General features: G+C 50.1%; 1 protein-coding gene across 3 annotated transcripts in view; it reads left to right on the top strand.

The window, feature by feature from the left end:
* The window catches only part of PASD1 (PAS domain containing repressor 1), a 622352-nt gene that overhangs the window by 507019 nt on the left and 94326 nt on the right, over positions 1-21007 (top strand). For all 3 annotated transcript variants that reach the window (XM_069612735.1, XM_069612734.1, XM_069612736.1), the window contains one exon: positions 6865-7012. In XM_069612735.1, coding sequence (XP_069468836.1) covers positions 6865-7012 — 148 coding nt within the window. The remainder of the gene's footprint in view (positions 1-6864; positions 7013-21007) is intronic.

The following is a 21007-nucleotide window of genomic DNA, read 5'->3' as shown; positions in this document are numbered from 1 at the left end:
TTTAAAAAATATCTACGGGGGGTCCAACTAATGGCCATCCCACTCTCTCTCTCGTCTCTATGTGGGCTTCCCACACCCAAGCCCAGACTTCCCTAATCCCCAAGATGGAAACTAGGGACCGTAACCCCTACCATCTACAATTTTACTAGGCAGAGGTGAGGGCCTAGAGGTGATAGCCGTATACATCTTACTCCACCATCTGAAGTCCTCTAGATGGATCTTAGACTAGTGTCCCACAAGAATTATGATGGTCTTCAAAATAGAAAAATATGCCTTTCAATGATTCAGGTCTCAGCCTCTCTCCTCCCTCACACACTCTTGTATTCCTGATGTTCCTTCCTTATTTTCTCCTCCTTCTACTCTTTCCCTTCTACTCCCACTCTCTGTTTTCATCCTCTCTCATCTTTCCTTCTGATGTTATTCAACTTCTTAATCTTGTGCCTCACTCTACTCACCACTACTCTACACTCCCACTAATCTCTTCTACGCGCCCAGATGCCTGAGGGTCAGGCACCCTCTACAAATAAAGAAATTCAAATTCAAATTCTACTGTCCACTAGCACTACTCTCTGCTCTATTCTCCACTCCTACAACTCTCCACTGCTCAGCTTCCTTTCACTGTGCCAGTCAACATTCTAAATCGCTCTCACTCCCCTACTTTCCCACTTAGTCTCACTAACTCCCCTTACTCACCACACACGCACTCTCACACCCAAGCGCTGCTTTCTCTCACCAACCGATACTTCCCCTCCACACTCTCTCTGCTAGTCGTCTCCATGCTCCACCATCCTTACACTGCTAGATTGCTTGATCTGCCTCTTTGCCCCTTGAACTCAACCAAACAACCCACTCTCAGGCCTTTACTCTTCCTTGTATACTGCTCGGTCTGTGTTGTAGCCGTCTACTCTCCCTGCCACTGGTTGGAGCACTCAACTGCTCCCGTGGGCCAATCTCTAACTTACATTTCCCCAGGGGCCGGATTGTACAGGGAAACATGCATAAAATGTAACAGTTTCCTATGTGGAACCGCCTATCTCAGCGTTCCTTGTATTCCATTGCAATAGGCCTGTGCTTTCAGTGCATGGTCAGCGGATTGATTCATCACTTTGTTTCTTTGAGGCTTTCCTTTCTCGTAGGTTGTATAGCTTCACGTTCGCTGCTGGGATTTCTGGTAATTGGAGTTCATGGCACGGCTTTCACTCTCACGTGGGCCGGGCAGATTCTAGTTCACTGCAGAAGGGTTTGAAAGAAAACAAAGAGAATACTGGCTGGCATGTTGCATGGCAGGAATCAGATGATTACACTTGCAACATGGCACATAGAGAGGAACAGAGACTGATGCCCTCCCAACTCCCTCAACCCACCACTAAGGGAGGACTGGCTTTGGCAAAAACTCTGGTAGGGCTCCGGCCCCATGTTGAGAGGGACCCTCCCCTTAACAGTGTCAGGTCCCTGATCTCATGAAATGCCTCTGCCCTTTCTCCCAAGACTTCATATTCCATGGGACACCTGACTACCTGTGGGTCCTACAAAAGAAATTCTACATTGGGTATTTTCTCCCCTTGCAACCTTTTTAAGCACTGATCGACAAAGGTGGCTGCCCGCCCCTAGTAAAACCTATTTTCCCCAACACCTGAATTCCCACCGCTGCATGGCAGTCCTTCTCCTTCCCGAGTCTAACAATGCTCTGGCTGGTCTCCCCTGGACCATAACAGGAATATGGAATTGCTGATCTACCTCATGTGTGGTATTGATTGTCTAGGCTGGAGAATTGGCAGATCTTCCTTGTCTGGGAACAGATCAGGGAGATAATATGGATCTGTTGACTTTATTTTATATTCCCATGTGGTTTCATAGGGAGGTTCTTCTGTTAGCCCTCTGTTCAGGACCCCGATCTCCATAGGTTCTATCTTTTGTGCTTCCGGGCAGAACTTTGCAAAATGCTTGAGCTTTCTGAAGGCCTAACATCTTATCACCTCTTAGCACCGACTCAAAAAGATTTTCTCCATGCAGCTGGTAAGGGAGGCCTTGTCTGTTTCGGGGTCAGGTCAGGTAGGGCTTTAATTTATCAGGGCCAGATAACCCCCTCTCAACCGACCCTCTGGTGTCACTACACTGGTCTTCTTAGGCCCCTAACTGGTTTCCCGGAATTCATAGCTCTGTGGTGCACATTAGCCATCAGAGTGGCTTCTTCTAGTGAGGGTGCATTGCTTGAAAACTACTTTTCGCAGATACAGGGCAAATAATCCACAAACTGTTCCAAGGCCAGCATGGCTTTGGCCTCCACTTATGTTTTTGGTTCAGCCATTTATTTAATAGCTCCTACAATCTATACAACATCTGGCGGGGAGTTTCACCTTGTCGTCGATGTCACAGTCGGATCTTATCGTGCTCACGATCCTGCCCCAGTCTCACCAGAATGCCCCACTTCAGATCTTTGTATTGTGTGGAGCTATCAAGGTTTAATGCTTGAAAGGCCTGTTGGCATTCTTCTGTTAAAAGAGGGGCAATATACTGGGGCCAGCAAACTCAGTGCCAGCCTGCATGCTCGGCCACCTATTCAAAATTCACAAAGGGGGCGGCTGGAGTTACCCCATTGCTCAATCTATGTACTGTCATGGGTGGTACAGCCAGTTGTTCTAGTCTCTCAGTGATAGATCCCTGCATGGTGAAAGGTGTCTCTTGATGGTGGTAGCTAATGGCCAGTTGGCCTTCCACTAGAGCTCTTAACATGTCTTCCATGGTTAAGGTAGCAGATTCTACTTCCCTCGAGCTGGGATCCTCTTCAGAAGTACACTCCCACTAGCTTGGCTCTATTTCAATCAGCTTGCTCTTTCTCTGGCCTGCAGTGTCTGTTTCATCAAACTCCTATTCAGTCCCCACACCAAGGTGGCAGGTTCCACAGGAAGGTCTGCTCTGGTTGTGGTGTTGTCAGACCCAACTGGTTCCCAGGTTTCCTCCAATTCTTCTGGTAGAGCTTGTGCTTGCAGTTACCCAGGAATCTTCTGCCACTGATTTCCTATCCACTTTTCTCTCACTTGAGCAGCCTCTATATCGGGGCTTAATGAATCCCACAATGACACCACGTGTCACTATTAACCTCAAGAACACACCAACTCTCAAAGACAGTTCAAGAGTTTGTATTATAATTTTCAAGGTGTCCACTTAAGAACCATCCATCTCTCTAGCCCTAAGGGCTTCCAGCACCCTAGCTCAGAACACCCTAAATGGTCACTAGAGATTGGCAACCCCTACGATCTACATTTTTGCTAGCTAGAGGTGAGGACCTGTATGCAACAGTCTTTTCTATCTTACTCCCTCCAGTGTTTCCTAGGTGGATCCTTGCCTGGTGTCCCACAAGAATTGTGGTGGTCTTCAAAATAGACAATGGTGCCTTCCAACCACAAGGTCTCACTCACTCTTATCCCTCTCATGCTGTCGTATGATTTAACTTGATGTTCCTTCCTGTTTTTCCCTTCCTGCTACTCCTCCCACTCTCTGTTTTCTCTCCCACTCTCTCTCTCTCTTGTCTGTCCCTCTGATATTGTTCTAATCTCTACTGCAATGCTTCATTCTACTCACCCCTACTCTCCACTCTATACTATGCTGTACCTCTCCTTCTCTCAAACCCAGCCTCCTTTTACTGTCCCAGTCACCTTTATCACTCAGTCCCATGTTCTCCCCTACTCTACCCCTTAGTCTCATTCACGCCCCTTACTCTCACACCCAACTTGCAACTTCCTCCTCCTCCCATTGGCTGGAGCAGGAACCTGCTCCTATGGTCCAGTCTCTGACTTTTCCCCAGGAGCTGGGTTGTACAGGGAAACCTGCATAAAATTCCTATTTAGTCCCACCCCCTTTTCCAATGCGGACCCGCCAGTCTTAGCATCCATAGTACGCAAGAGAGAGGCACCCAAGCATCTAGTATGCAGTAAACTGGGTGCTTCATCGCATTGTTTCTTTAGTGTTTTTCTTTCACATCGGTTGGGCAGCTTCTCGTTCGCAATCTGGATTTCTTGTAGCTTGAGTACTTGGCATGGCTCTCTCTCCCTTGCATCAGATAGCATCTGGTTCGCTGCAAAGGGGTCTGAAAAGAAACAGAGAGAATGATTTACATCATGTTGTACGGCAGGCATGGGATGATTCAAAGTGCTACTTCCCGCTGGCAACAGGGTACATGGTGGGGAACAGAGACTGGGGCCCTCCAAGCTCCCTCGTCCCGCCTCCTGGGTGGACTGGCTCTAACAAATAACCTGGTAGGTCTCTGGCCACAGTGAGAGAGGGGGTCCACATCCCCCTTGACAGGGTCAGGTCCCTGATCCTGTCACAGTCCCAAATGCCTTATTTCCCACCCACATACCCATTGAAACCCCAATCTAGAGCATGAAACATAACCAAGACCTGTCTTTGGTCAATTGTTGATCCCCTGGCCGTGACTGCTTTCTCTGAAATAGTTCAAAATGTACTTCATAGATTGAAGCATGGCACCTGTGAGCAGGCGGGGACATGCTCGGAGTCCACTCAAGTTATATTGGTGCTCGATATTTGCTTCCGCACTTACACACATTTTCAACTTCGTAAAATTGAAGCCCTGTTTCTTTCCTTCTCCCATTGCCATTGCAGTCTATGGTAGTGCCTTTTTCAGAGGTCAGAGCCATCTCCAGGCTGTGCTCCTGATCTTGACAGCCATCATATGAGTCTGAGCACATTTTTGCAGCCCTAGAGATGTCAGCTCAAATGCTCAGTGAGGAGAGCTTTTCGGCCCTTAAAAAAAGAGAATCTAAAGAAATCGGATTAAAAATAGCACCTTGCCAGCCACCTCTACTTCACAGGAGTGAGGGTATTCATGTATGCCCCATGTTTAGCAGAATCTGCTGGCCCAGGTACTGTGGTCCGCTCTGCTCAATGGTTGGAAAAGCAGTTTCATCCTAAAATTGATGTTTTGTCTGGTAAACATCCCCTAATACTCCAGTCTCAAGGATGTCAACCTGAAGCACACTGATGATGCCCAATGAAGGTGAAATGCCTAATGTGGTGGTTTTAATCAATACAAAATTAATTAACCTTTTATAATGCACTCAATTTCAGAGACTATTCTCTAAGCGCGGGGCCGGGATTCGAACCTGTGTTTTTATTTATATTTATTTGTCATGCGCATCGACAAAGCCTATAGGCATAAGAGCGCAGGGACAGACAAATAAGACAAAACAATTCAGGACGAAAGGCAGGGCAAGTGTGGGCAAAACATCTAGCAGAAAAGGAGTGTCTTAGGTGCCTGTTTGAATTTCAGAAAGCTGCTACAAGCCCTCAGCTCAGGTGGAAGATCATTCCATAGCCTGGGGGCTGTGTGGGCGAAGGAGTTCGGTGCAACCATGGCCAGTCTTGCCTTGGGGATGAGCAGAAGATTACAGTTGTTTGATCTCAGAACTCTTCTCTCTGGCAACCGAACCACTTTCTGAGCGAGATATCTAGGGACATTTCTGTGGAGGCATTGGTGTGTAATACAGAGTGTCCGAAAGATCACTCTCTTTTCCACTGGAAGCCAGTGGAGACCTTGTCTGGCAGCCGAGACATGGTCCAATCGTTTTAGACCCTCTACTGCTCTCACTGCATTATTTTGAATGACCTCGAGTCCTGCCAGTTCCCCTTTTCCAATGCCCTGAACAAAGCTGGAGCAGTAGTCAATGCGGGCCACAATAATTGCTCTTGCAATTTCTGCACAGTTGTATCTGCTAAGGAAAGGCCTAATCTGGGCCAACGATTTCAGGGTAGCCTGTACTAGATCCCAGGCCACTGATATGCGTTTCCAGAAAGCCCTGAATCTGAATACATGCCACCCTATCCAGAATTTTGAGTAGAAAAGGGACATTTGTAATGGGGCAACAGTTCTTCGGCAGAGCAGGGTCAAGGGAAGACTTCTTCAGAAGGGGGAGATCCAGGGCCATTTAATAGACCCAGGTACATTGTCTTCTTGAAAGGAGTGTTATTCTGCGTTGTCTTGTTTCCAAAATCAAATCGTTGCCCCAGAGGTAGCCTCCCAGCCCGTTTGTTTGATCTATCCGAGCTTTGAGCCGTGGGTAGCTAAAGCTATGTATAAAATTGCTCTAACCTATGGGAAAATGACATTTTTCTGCTTGGAGCACAAAAGCAGGTTTTTCAATGAATGTGCATACCCATGATGCATTGCTGTGTGACTCTGTTCTGGAGGTGAACATCCAGTGATGGCTAGTACATGGTGCTGTGTTGTGTGTGTCTGACTAGACGAAATGCGCTATTCTACCCTCAGCACGATAGTGAAAGTGCAGTTTACTTTCGTGAGAATGTCTGCAGCTCAAATTCAGAGTGTGCCACCAAGCACAAAATAAACTCGGCGTTTGAATGAGGGTACTGCACGCTGTTAAAAAAAGCAAAGTGGTTCCAATAATGGCAACACATCCGGTCCGGATAAAAAGTGCTGGTTACAAGTGTTACTGGCACCTTTTCCGCACCGGGTCACTCCGAGTCTGCCGGTAGGGTCTGTGAACCGGCAGTTAATTCACTGAAGCACCCGCAACGTTATTAACGGTGCCGGTGCTTCAGTGTTCCCATTCCCCTGGAATACAACCGGACTCCACGGTAATGGGAACTTATCATTCCTCTGCTGCCCATAATATTGCAATATTACCAGGCTATCGGGCGGGGGAAACGTTAAGCCGAGGTTGCCGGAAGGCTGCCGGTGCTGCGGCTGCCTACCGGCAAGCTCATAATGAGGACCATTGTCTTCTAAAAACACGTTTTCCTCATGACTCAAAAAGGACATCTGTTTTGCAAACAATAAGACACCGCATGACCAAGTGTGCATATTTTCTACTCCATCTTCAACAGTGATGCAGTTCGGCAAAGGGAAGTCCTGCTACTATCGATTTTTAACCAAAGGACAGCAGTGGATATGGTTGCAAACGCACTACTTCATCACGTACCACCAGTGGAACTCCAAGCCTGAATTCATTGTCTGCACGCACACTGTTGTGAGGTAGGAATCGAAGCGCTTTGCCCAGGTTTTTATGTATATGTTTTTAAATGTGAATGTTGTTCTGGGTCTTTGATTGTCAATGGATGTTAAACTCATGAAAAGAGTTCCCTCGTGCCCAAATTGCCATAACTGAAAACAGCGCTGCATGCATGGAAACATGTATACACAGTACTGGGATTGACCAACCCTGAACCAAGAACACATGAATGTTAGAATATGGGAACCTTTCAGTGTACCGTGAAACCTAAGCGTACATCAGCAAACACCGCTCAGAGAAACGTCACCCACATGCAGTATATGTTGGCAACGTCTGTGTGTCCTGCTTACTGAGAAACATTGAAGGACACAGTCGATGAAACATACACACGCTGCACGGCCCACACATATCTCTCCATGTCCAAGTGAGTGCTCGGTGCCTCCAGAAGGATACATTCTCTATCCACTGCCAGCAAGCCAAGCATATTCCTAGTGCAATGTAATCCAGGTCAAAATGATTCGAACGGATCACCACTCACCTTCAGACATGGATACTCTGCTTCAAGTGGGTTGACTCTTTTGCAAACATTTGTGTAGGCCCCATAACAGCCTAGGCACTCATGGCTTCAATGGGTCTGTGCCACTCACTCCCATACTGCCCATGGCATATGTTCCCCATAATGGTGTTGACCGTGTGCAGTCATAATGTCGGAAAAATAATATCGAATTGCAAAAATGTCGAAACAATAATGTCGAAATTTTTATTTTTTAATTTACATGGTTTTTTTGGGTTCCGGGGGTATAGAAAAAGGGGTATAACAAAAAACAAAAAAAGGGGGGTTTGGGGGGAACCCCCCATTTCGAGCAAAAAACAACCCAAAAACAAATTTGACATTTTTTTTTTCGACTTTTTGTTTTAGACATTATGACTTTCGATATTATTTCATTCGGCTGGCTGGTAAAACAACAAGGCAAACAGGCAATTGTTGGCCAAACCGACAGGATTGACGTTTTCATTTGTTTACTGCATTTTAAACAAAAAGGCACGCATGCAGTGAATACTTGGGCACCTGCATAATCTGTCATTACGAACATGGCAGCAAGTTAGTGTTTGCAGACACCTAACGTTAGTAATAGACATAGGGGGTAATTACGAGGTAGGAGGTAACCATGGCGCTATTAGCGCCATGGCTACCACCTTACCGGGAACCGGGTCCGGGTTCCTTGAATGAGAAATTACCGGGCCATTCCGACCTTGGAGGGCCCGGTAATTCCTCATTCAAGGAACCCGTCCCCATTCCCATTTGAGCCCCTATAGGGCTCAATGGGAATGGGGAGGGTGCTAACAACGAGCCCATTAATAACGGGCCCGTTGTTAGCACCCTGGTGTGCTTGCGGGACCCGCTAAGGACGCCTGGTTTTACCAGGCGTCCTTAGCGGGTCCCAGGAGCAGAACTCGTAATGAGGCGGTAAGAGGTTGACGGCTCCGGCACCTTTACCGGCCCCGTTAACCCCTTAACGCCTACCTCGTAATGACCCCCATAGTGAAGGCTTCTTCACTGCCGTCTGCAGTAGTCTTTTTACTATGTCTAGTCCTATAGTATGTGTCTGCATACACTCCCCTGCAGACACGTTTGGATCTGTGAATTAATCACTGTGGGATAAGCTAGAGTTTGTGGGTGGTGGTGTGTAGGGAGGGGCGAGCTGGTTGGCGGTGGGCAGGGTTACGTCAGATTGTTCTTCACAACACCCTTTCCCTGCGTCACTCCTTCTCTGTAGCTTTGCTTTGGGCCACAGGGGCCCCTTTACTTGTTCCCCTATGAGACTCGGTGCCCCGGTGCCCTGATAGCATACTGCAGGGAATTTTATTATTTTAAAACAAATCCGAAGAAGACTACGCAGCAAACGCTGGAGATCTGTTAGTCCTGCCCCCGCACCACCACTGCCCCCCCACCCCCAACCCCTATATAATTTAGTATTCCAACTACAGTACAAAAATGGGAAGAGTTTGGAACTCTGTAGATGGAGCTACATTAAGTCCCACAGGGCAACCTTTGAGACAATACTTAGGTCACCTGCTGGTGCTCGCCTCGCCTTACAGAGAAGGAAGGGGGGGAGCCTAGCTAACATCACCACCCACACTGTGTAGATACGAGACCCTGCAGCAGGCTGTGGGAAGCCATGTGGTGCACAGTGAGTGCATCTGAAGCCAGATTGGCACAGAAATGACCAAATCGTAGGTTGGCCAATGCATGCCGCAAGTAATTCCAAGTGCTTTGCCAACCAGATATTCTACTTCACTTGTTTACCTCTAGCAATGATGTTATCCTTATAGTGGTGCTTTGTACTACAAAAAGCCTCAAAAGCAAAGGGTGTCCCTTTGCGGACTGCTAAAGCGTGTACCCAAGAGCAGACTCTTCAGATCAGTGGAACACGTTTCAACACCGTTATTGAAATTCTAAGGGGCCAATTCATAGAATTCGGCGCACAAGTGGCGCACGCGGCTGGCGCACAGTGTGCGCGTGCGGTAGTCTGCGCCAGCCGCGTGCGCCGAAACACATTCAGGCGCACAGCGTATTCATGGATTCCTACATCCACAACCACCCGTGGCGCACAGTGGCGCAGCGACCCTGCAGCAGCGTCAGTTACGCCCCCAAGAACGCACCTCGCGCAGGGAAAAGCCATCAAAATCCCCAATCCAGCGCAAAGGGCAGCAGCAAACGCAGAGCGGGGAGCGTGTATTTCAGGGGTGTGCGGGTGTACCCACACGCGATAGGCCTGGGTACGTGTATTACAGGGGTGCGCGAGAAAATCTACACGCGATTGGGCTGGGTACGTGGATTTCAGGGGTGCGCGAGAAATTCTACACGCGATTGGCCTGGGTACGTGGATTTCAGGGGTGCACGAGAAAATCTACACGCGATTGGCCTGGGTACGTGGATTTCAGGGGTGCGCGAGAAAATCTACACGCGATTGGCCTGGGTACGTGTATTCCGGGGGTGCGCGAGAAATTCTACACGCGATTGGCCTGGGTACGTGTATTACAGGGGTGCGCGAGAAAATCTACACGCGATTGGGCTGGGTACGTGGATTTCAGGGGTGCGCGAGAAATTTTACACGCGATTGGCCTGGGTACGTGGATTTCAGGGGTGCGCGAGAAAATCTACACGCGATTGGGCTGGGTACGTGGATTTCAGGGGTGCGCGAGAAAATCTACACGCGAATGGCCTGGGTACGTGTATTCCGGGGGTGCGCGAGAAATTCTACACGCGATTGGCCTGGGTACGTGTATTACAGGGGTGCGCGAGAAATCCTACACGCGATTGGGCCTGTGCGAGTGGGGCAGTGTATTACGTGGGTGTGCGGGAAGTTGAAGAGGTGAATTGCCAGTGTGGGTCCTCCCAGGTCTCCCCTCTACCCCCTCCACGACCTCTGCAGGCAGCCCACACCACAGGGGACTACCCTGCACCCCTGGTCATGTCCCGCAGGCAGCCCATCCACCATGGGCATGCCCCCCAGCCAAGCCACATGTCCCCTTGCACCCCCACCCCCCAGCACTGTGGGGCACCTGCCAGCAGGCCCCCAACCATGTCCCACTCATGTCCCCTTGCACCCCCACCCCCCAGCAGGCCCACACTCATGTCCCCTTGCACCCCCACTCCCCAGCACTGTGGGGCACCTGCCAGCAGGCCCCCAACCATGTCCCCTTGCACCCCCATCCCCCAGCAGGCCCCCACTCATGTCCCCCTGCACCCCCACCCCCCAGCACTGTGGGGCACCTGCCAGCAGGCCCCCAACCATGTCCCCTTGCACCCCCACCCCCCAGCAGGCCCCCACTCATGTCCCCCTGCACCCCCACCCCCCAGCACTGTGGGGCACCTGCCAGCAGGCCCCCAACCATGTCCCCTTGCACCCCCACCCCCCAGCAGGCCCCACTCATGTCCCCTTGCACCCCCACCCCCCAGCACTGTGGGGCACCTGCCAGCAGGCCCCCACTCATGTCCCCTTGCACCCCCACCCCCCAGCACTGTGGGGCACCTGCCAGCAGGCCCCCAACCATGTCCCACTCATGTCCCCCTGCACCCCCACCCCCCAGCACTGTGGGGCACCTGCCAGCAGGCCCCCAACCATGTCCCCTTGCACCCCCACCCCCCAGCAGGCCCACACTCATGTCCCCCTGCCCCCAGGTCCTGACGAAACGCAATCATGGCAGTAATGGCCAGCATACCCAGCACAAACACCCAGCCAAGGATTGCATCCACCCACATAGTAGATGCAATTACATGATACAACCCCAATGGCAAGTATGTAAATGAACACATGTCCGTCACACACACATACACAATGGGTGCAAGTGAATGTCAAAACCCATATCATGACATGCATGAAACCAATGAGAAAATACCACAAATGTAAGTAATAAATATATGTATTAAAGATGAAAATGAAGTAAAGAAATAAAACACACAACAATGGGGATGACAAAACAAATGGTCCATGTCCGAGAACTAATAGAAAAAATCAAAAAACAAAGGAATCCAAAAACTAATGTAGTCCAAAGAAAAATAATGGGGGGAGAAAATAAGGAAAAACCATTGCCACATGGTGAACACAAATATAAATCCAACAGCTGTTTTCCAAACACCAAACTATGTACAAGAATATCCCAGGGTCCATGAGCCCAACACCATAAATGAAACCTACTACTACTAACTAATGAAAAAAATATATACAGAAAAGTGGCCATTGTCCGAGCGGTCCAAAAAAAACTTAAAAAATAAAGGAAACCTAACACTAACTAACTAAAGAACTATATACAATGGCAGCGGGCAAGTCCTGCGGCTCACTCTGTGATGTTGCCGGCCAGGGCATCATCGAACTCCATGTCGATGTCCCGGAGGCGGGACTCTGTCCTGGCCCCGAGGTCTCGCAGGGACAACCCCGTGTCCACCTCAAACTCCCTGCGAGCTTCCTCGAGGCACTCAGCCCGCCTCAACGCCCGACGCATGGAGAACTCCGCCCTGACCATGGTGAGCCGCTCCTCTTCCGCCCGCTGCCGCTCCGCACCTATCCGCTGGACCAACTGCTCCCACACGGAAGACACTGCCATCCCAGGGTTCTCCTGCCCTCTGGCCGATGCCTGCCCCTCTGATCTTGATGGCCCCGAGCCATGATGCCTCCCACGTCGAGCCTGCTGCTGCCTCCGACGCCACTGCCTCTGCCAGCACGACGGCATCCAGGCTGATGGAATCCACCGATGCCGTCGTGCACGTGCCCTGCCAGATGATGCCGGCACATCCTCCATCTGCAGGGGGACAGTTGCTGGTGTGTCCACCCCTGCTGGACCTTCGACTCCCGACTGTGGCAGGGATGGGGTCCCCACCGAGCTGGCTGCGTTGGTCGGGGCAGGTCCACAGGGGGCCCTGGTGGCATCTGGGCCGGAAGACGGCATGGAGCATGACTGGCGCATAGCCCCCACAGAGGAGGAGAGGGTCGCCAGAAGGCCACACACATGTAGGAAACCCCCGACCATGGCGGCTCCCAAATGGTTCACGTACGCACGGTGCTCTTCGTGATGATGTGCATGCTCCTCCCGGGAAGCATGCACCTCATCACGAATGCCAGCCGTGCGCAACGCGACACCAATCAGGACCCTCTCCACACGGCCAGGGGTCCCCTCGTCCGCAGGTAGAGGAGTGTCAGATGACATGGACATCTCCCCTACCTGCGGACGGGCCTGGGATGGGGCATCCCTGCTGGTGCATGGTGGTGCAGTCACAGTGTCAGGGACAGTGACATGCACAGGCACCTCCACGGCGACCTGTGCTGCCTCCTGCCCCTGGCCCTGGACTGCACCACTTGCACCAGCGAGGATGCCCCCACCAGGCCCCATGTGTGGCTCAGTAGCGGCCTCCTCCCCCTCTGTGGAAACCACTAACCTGGATGTCTCCACGCCGTCTTCCGCCGGTGCAAGCCCCTGTGGGGGCTCACCCACCCCTTCCGCTGCAGCCGTGGCAGCATCCCCGCCGCTCTGCTCCACAGCGCCTTCTCCGCCCTCTTCTTCACTTGCCACTGTGTAGAGGGAGACATAGAACACAAGCATCAGGGTACTGTACAATGGTCCCCTAGACAGGAAGCAACAGCAGATGAGTGGCACTGTCATACATCACTTCCATCATGTCCCTCCACAACACATGGGTCAGTGCAGGCAAAACACATACAGTAACAGGCATGGCGCAGGCCATGGACATTGGCATACATGACCAAGGGACTCATGATTCATACAATGTTGGTTTCAAACTCACATGCATCATGGGTCTTTCCATCACATGCACACACCTCACCGTAGTTCCATCCATCTGGCCTCGTGCACCACAGACGCAGTGGATACAAGGATGACTAGGCTGCATCAGTGAATCTGAACATTGTCACAGACATGTGTCATGCATCCATGGCGGTTACAAGTCACAGACACGCAGGTCAGACACACACACATGGACACCATACGTGTACATGGGACCAGCACCCATCCCTCACCCCCACCCATGTCCAGGAACAGAGACTGCCATGCTTCCATGTGTCCATTCCGCACAGAGCCCCCCATGTTGCAATAGAACACATCACTGTACTCACATGCCTGACCATGATGTCCCTGCACACACACACATACGTACATAGCCTATGTCACACATACAGGCAGGTATCAGATAACCAGCACACTGCAACATGCCCTGTCTCACACAGTAATGCTTGGCCACTTACCGGCCAACTCCAGATGGGTCTGCCTCCGAAGGATCTGGGCGTGGAGCGCTGGGTCTACGCGTTCCAGGACCCTCATCTGGATGTCACTCAGGCGTGCCCGGCCCCCCTCCGCGAGGCGCCGGGCCTTATTGAGGGTCCTGGCCCTTAAGTCCTCCCAGCGCTTCTTGATGTGCTTGATGTCGCGGGTTGCCACCCCCTCCGCGTTGATGGCAACCACTACATCGTCCCAGATCCTCTCCCGTCCTTCCTTGTTGGCGCGTGGTCTTCCAAAGAGGGCATCATAATGCCCCAGGACATGCTCCACCAGGACACCAACTTCCTTCTCACTGAAGCTGGTGGCCCTCTGCCTCTCTGGCTGGGGGTCGCCACTGGTCTCAGATGGTGCTTGCCCCGACATGGCGACCCCGGAGGCAGGCGTGGGTGGGCAACTGGGTCCTGGGGCTGGGCTGTGGAGCGATGGTATCCCAGTCGGGAGTCTACTGTTCCAGCAGGGGTGGACACAGCAACTGGACCCCTGCAGATGGCTGATGTGCAGGCACCAAATGGCAGGGCACGGTGGCAGCAGGCAGGCAGGCAGGCAGGCAGGCAGCAGCAGATGGCACGTGGGAGGCTGCTCGGGGCACTGGGGGGCAGTGATTCGGCCTTCTGGGCAGGAGCGTGGTCTTCCGTGTGTTTTCGCGTGGCCAGCTTGATACGGAGTGATTTGGCACGTGAAAAATCTGCACGTCAGCGTGTAATTCGAGGAAAGGCCCTTAGCGCGTAAGCGCGTCAGCACGCGTACGCGATTTCATTGGACCAAAGGCCCTTACAGCGTAAGCGCGTCTGTGACGTTTTGCGCACGGGCGTTGCCCTGGCAGGGCTTGGAGATCCCGCGTGCCTTTATGTTCTGTACGTGCTTTTCGTGCGGTGCGTGTGTTTTCCATCCGTTGGGGTTCACACGCTATTACTTCACAGCGGGTGTTGGCTACGCGTTCTACTACACACAAGGCAGACGGTGAGTGGTACCCCGCTCCCCCAGGCCCGATCGCGTGAGAAAATTCCCGCGCACCCCTGAAATACACGCGCCCAGGCTATTCGCGTGTAAAACTTCCCGCGCACCCCTGAAATACACGTACCCTGCTGAAATCGCGTGAGAAAATTCCCGCGCACCCCTGAAATACACGCGCCCAGGCTATTCGCGTGTAAAACTTCCCGCGCACCCCTGAAATACACGTACCCTGCTGAAATCGCGTGAGAAAATTCCCGCGCACCCCTGAAATACACGCGCCCAGGCTATTCGCGTGTAAAACTTCCCGCGCACCCCTGAAATACACGCGCCCAGGCTATTCGCGTGTAAAACTTCCCGCGCACCCCTGAAATACACGTGCCCAGGCTATTCGCGTGTAAAACTTCCCGCGCACCCCTGAAATACACGCGCCCAGGCTATTCGCGTGTGGAACTTCCCGCGCACCCCTGTAATACACGTAGCCCGCTCCCCCAGGCCCGATCGCGTGAAAAAGTTCACGCGAACCCCTGTAATACACGTAGCCCGCTCCCCCAGGCCCGATCGCGTGTAAAAGTTCACGCGAACCCCTGTAATACACGTAGCCCGCTCCCCCAGGCCCGATCGCGTGAAAAAGTTCACGCGAACCCCTGTAATACACGTAGCCCGCTCCCCCAGGCCCGATCGCGTGTAAAATTTCTCGCACACCCCTGAAATCCACGTACCCAGACCAATCGCGTGTAGATTTTCTCGCGCACCCCTGTAATACACGTACCCAGGCCAATCGCGTGTAGTATTTCTCGCGCACCCCTGAAATCCACGTACCCCGCTCAATCGCGTATTTGACTTCCCGCGCGCCACTTTTTTGATGCGCTGGGACTCTACCGCCTGCCTTCGTGTGGCGGCCGTGTTTCAGCTTGTGCGTGTCTTTGGCTGTGCGTGGCTTTGCCCTATTCGATTCCATGAATACGTGTGGTTCGAGTGCGTGTGGGCGTTCCGTCTGCTTCCCTGCAGTACATCCCCAGTTACGCCCTTATTTTCGCGTGTTGTTCCCCATTCCGCGCGTTACGCCCCATGTCCCGCCCACTTTCTGGTGTGTGCGCTGAGGTTGTGCGCTTTCACTGTGCGCGTCGCGCACGCCTTTCGCGATGTTGCAGTGACTTGTGCGCCATGCATGGGTTTCGCGCACATCCCGCGGTGAACACGCGCAGGGACTTCCATGAATCGCACGCGTGCGCCTGTTTTTTTCCGCTTGCGCATGCTTGCGCATGCTTGCGCGAAGATTTTCGGCGCACGTTTGTTCCATGAATCGGCCCCTCAATGTCTTAATTATTGGTTTGTGTGAAGCTCTCTCTTGTCGTTTCATGCAATCACTCTAGAAGTTTCAACACTTCAAGGTCGAGATGCTTTCCACAGTACTCTGCACCCCCTCTGGCTCTGGGCGCTTAGTTCACAGCACCCCTCTTTCATGTCTTCGGGTTTGCAACACCCCGCTCAATCTCTAGGTGTTTTCCTAGAGTTCTGCGCACCTGACTTAGGCTCTAGGCGCTTTTCAGGATTCTTAGCATCCCTCTCCTTCCTTGTTCACCTGCTGCATCCTATGCCCCGAAAATTAATGGACAGCTGATTTGCAGTGACAAGCAGCAGTGTCTGATCCAGACAGGCCTTCCTGTGCATGCGAACGAGAAATGAAGGCACGAATAACGCTGCAGTGCAAACAGTGAACATGGAAATCTGGCAGACATCATGAAGTAGAAGCTTTTGCAATTCTGTTCACAGGTACATCTTCTGTATCGAGAATTGCCAAAGCAAATAGGTCTGTCTTAGAAAATGTGTACGATAAGTAGGATGACCAGACATCCCAGTTTACCCAGGACAGTCCGGGGAAATCGCCCTCCGTCTCGGGCTACCGTGATTTTTTTAATTTTAAAATCCCTGTCCGGAGTTTGCAAGGGTGGGTGGTTACAGTCCCGGTTATTGACCCGATTTTCGAAATCCCGAAAACGGGTCCCGACGCAACTCTTCCTGCGCGAATGGGGGCGTGAAATGCTTCTCACGCCCTCTTCCCGGCGCTCTCCTCTAATGATATTATATGATATGATAGGTTATTTATAAGGCACTTAATACCCAGAGGTTTCTAAGCGTGGACCCGGGAATCGAACCTGTGGTGCTCTGTGTTGTCTTGCTCCCAAGGGGAACACGTTGCCCTGTGCTATCCTCCTAATGAGAGGAGTGTGCCTGTGAGCACACACACACACACGCCCCCACCCCCTGCAAAAGGCCAGCAGCATATAAGTAGGACTACAGTTGTATTTGTATTAACGGTAGTCCTACCTGTATGTCTATGGCCTTCCGGTTTTTTTGTTTTTTTTTATCTGGTCACCCTATCGATATGCCTTTTTTCTCCTGTAGGAATTTTACAAAAAATCTCATCCTCGCCAATTCCAAAACCAGACCTACCCACCTTCACCATCCACCACCAATTGTAGGTCCAAATATTTAGAAGGAGGTGATACCTAGAGTAGACATCCAATGCCTGATGCAGGCGGAAGACATCCAAACGCGATGGGGGAGCATCTGTGTCTTTATTTCGTTTCAGTGAGAGGAAACAATTGATCCTGTACATAACGCACCGGTGAGATGACATCTGATCCAGTACATAACGCACTCGGCCTCGGCAGCAAACACGGCTTTGGAGAACTCGACGGATTATGCGTATCAATGGTACATTTCAAACACTGGCACAAAGCCCTGCGCCCCACTCATTCCTGATCCCTGCGTCGATTTGAGTACCTTTTGAGACCAAGGCTTGGGCTATGACGCCATCTAGTGGCACTTTTATAAAGTGCCAGTCTCTAACTGGAAATCACATTTCACAACCAGCTTATATTTCCAAACGGTATGTAAATACCCGGTAATGGTATATTTATATAGTGCACGGCCATAAGCGTGCACTGCTGTTATTTTCAAATTTGCAGTATTTGTCCTCTTCACCAAACTCCACATGATGCCAATTAAAATGATTCCTCACACATAACACATAGCTTTAAATAACATGCTACCAGTCTGAACAATTTTTCATACCAAATGCCACGCTAGAATTACAAGGGACAAAATGGCCTCACGAGATGTCTAGTGAGACACCTTTTTCTCTCTGTACACAGACTTCTATCATGTTTACAAAGGTTCCATGTGTTAGCAGTATGTATTATATTAATCAGCACCCGGCACGTGGGAGGCAGCCAATCAGGAGGCAAGGAACGCGTGCTGAAACTCCTGATGTAAGACCGCATTGCAAGCTGCCTGATGGTTGCTCGGGAGAGGTCATAATCAAGTTGGATAATGTCCATACCCTAGCTTATGGCCCTCTGACTGTATGCCATATGCATGCATGCTGTGTGTACAGCAGGACACAGTTAGGTGCAGTCTGCTGCAGGGAGGTCTTGTAGATGCTCTGTTGGGATGATGCTCCTTGGGCTTTACCCGTCCAGAACATTGACCTTAATGTAAGACATTGCTTATGGAGCTGGGTGCCTCACTCATTATATGCGAGGTCAGACTCCAGCTGTCTTTGGGAGCCCAGGCAAAGCCTCCTCCAGCCTCTTTTTGAATAAAGCATTCAATGGGATGGATACAGTGGAGACAAACTCTGCCTGTTTTTACCATCCATTTAATTTGCACCAGGCTTCCCCTGATGGAGCGGGATTCAGAATGAGAAATATGGCCCATGCACGTCCCCTTTCCATGGGGGGAATGACAGCAATTTTGGTATGGATGAAGAGGCGTAAAATCCACCTAGATTACCGCCCCCTATTAGCATGTGAATAAAGCAGGTGGGATACATAGGGAGTCAGGGTAATACGGTCCGCCATGCTCATACATGGTGACCATCATGACCACACGTTTGTTGGTGGGGGCGTCAAAAGGCACGAGAACCGGGAAGCTCCCGAGATTCCCGTGCCTATTTACACTCCGACCGTCAAAAAATGAAAATGCCTTGGAGCAGACCACAACCTCACTTAAAATGAGCACTTATATAGCAAACAGGATTGCAAAACCTGCAGAAGTGGGTGCTCTTTAACAGTCTTCAAGTTGGAACGCCAGAGATGTCATTTCAGGGTCACACCTGAGGTCTCCCTTGTTACCCCTAAAAAGATAGTTCTTTAATTGCATCTCCTGGGCTGTGGCTAGTGCCATGTGGCTCTATGTTTCTGGGGTGGCTGGCTTTCGTGTTCAGGCCTCTTGAAAACACCGGGGGTTCCACAAGTGTAACAGTTTGAGCAGTGACCCTAAATAAGAAAGAAAAGGAATAACACATAATTTGTCTTTCTTGAATTCTATACGATAATGACTAGAATTATCAAAGGTTTATTTCAGGCACACGTCAGGGGGTGAATCACTAATTTAGTCTGTTCTTAAACACCTTAAATTCACAATGCAGACAAAAATGTCCAAAAAGCATTTAGAGTAGAATAAGCATCCTTTTTGGACTATGTGTTTTGCCTTACACAAGTTGCAGTTATTGCATGTATTTTTCTGCCATTGTATCTGTTACAATCATCACAAGACATTCCATCTTGGTGTCCTGGGTCACTTGACGACATCCTTGTGCCTAAAAGCTTGTGTACAGTGTAGAAATGTTTGACCATAGCACATAAAGTGGCCCTTGAATTCATTGTGCCACAATTAATGCTTTGTTGTAATGTGTCCATCTTCCCTATCTCCATGGCATGCTGTTTAGGATGTTTGTTTGTAGACATGAGGTATAGAGTGCCCAGAGTACGGGATGCCATGTGTGTGCCCTACATTCCCATCGCTACTCTAAACTCTTTAATATACAGTTATGAACCCTCCCAACGGTATACATTTTGCCAGCCTCTGAAGCCTGAAAAGTAGATCCACGCAGGCTTGACATATGGCCAACTTTGCACCAGACCTGCAGATGAACAGGCCTGATGTTAAATCTCAGTTACCAATTTAATGGTATCAACTACAGAGTGTAATTTGCTTTCTGACTTTGAAAGCATTCACATATTTAATTGCTCATTTTACTATAGCCGGTAAGTTAGCTATAGCCGGTAAAATAGCTCAGTGGCTGTGATCTGCAGGTTGCAGGTTTCAATTCCGGCAAGGCCAACTCAGCCTTTCATCATTCTGAGGTTGATAAATGAGTACCAACACAGGTTGGGTGATATTGTATGTATATTTGCTCTATATAAAGCGCTCAAGCGTAAGTGCTTTATAATAACACATCATTTTGATTTGGCCTTGGACATCTGCTTGCAATCACTTTAATATAGGCCTATACACAGTGATATTAACGATACATATGGTGATCCATTCTTGTATGAATGTATATCACATTACAGTGATATCGTGACCATATTTTTCATAGTATACATAGGAGCAATGCTATGTGATGCCACTTCTTATTTTGTCAACGGGTGAAAGATCCTGTTCCATCATTTCCCATGATGTCACTTCGGGTTGGGATCAAATTACATCACTTCCTGTGATGTCATCAGAGGTCAAGGGTCGTGTGATGTAATTTCAGTTTCCCGTGGCATTTTGGTGAAATGACGTCCCTGTTGAAAATATGTATTTAATGCTAACTCACAATCCAATGAACCGAAGTAGAAATGGCACCGCAAATCAGATGCTAACTCGCAGTGCAATGAACCGAAGCAGAAACATTGCCACAAATCAGGTTCTAACTCCAGCTCTCATGAACCAAAGCAGAAACATTGCCACAAATCAGGTTCTAACTCCAGCTCTGATGAACCAAAGCAGAAACATTGCCACAAATCAGGTTCTAACTCCAGCTCTGATGAACCAAAGCAGAAACATTGCCACAAATCAGGTTCTAACTCCAGCTCTGATGAACCAAAGCAGAAACGGCGCTCTCCTTTGTTCTATTCTTTAAGTGTGCTCATGATGATTGCGAACATATGACAGCCGTCTGACTCACGAATCCATGGATGCATTAAAGACACACATGTCCTGACGTACGTTGTTAAAAATGATTTTGATGCATGGGGAAAGTTTGTATATCACAATTGGGGTCTGATTTGAGAAATATAGGGAAAGGTGGGACTAGATCTGGCCAGATGCTAAACTATATAGTCTACCTGTTGGTCTGTGAGCATTTTCTGTAATAAAAATGTGTGGCGGTCCTATGCTAAACACATGCAAGGTGTCATGGTGACGGGGCCTCATTGTTAGACTAGGCGGCTACTGTTGTCTATTTTGTTTTCTTCCTAAGAACATGAATTTGG

The sequence above is a fragment of the Ambystoma mexicanum genome, chromosome 5p (assembly GCF_040938575.1).
Source record: "Ambystoma mexicanum isolate Mex_15411 chromosome 5p, UKY_AmexF1_1, whole genome shotgun sequence".
NCBI lineage: Eukaryota > Metazoa > Chordata > Amphibia > Caudata > Ambystomatidae > Ambystoma > Ambystoma mexicanum.
Note: the sequence above shows the minus strand (reverse complement) of the source record. Positions and strands in the feature narration are given on the sequence as shown.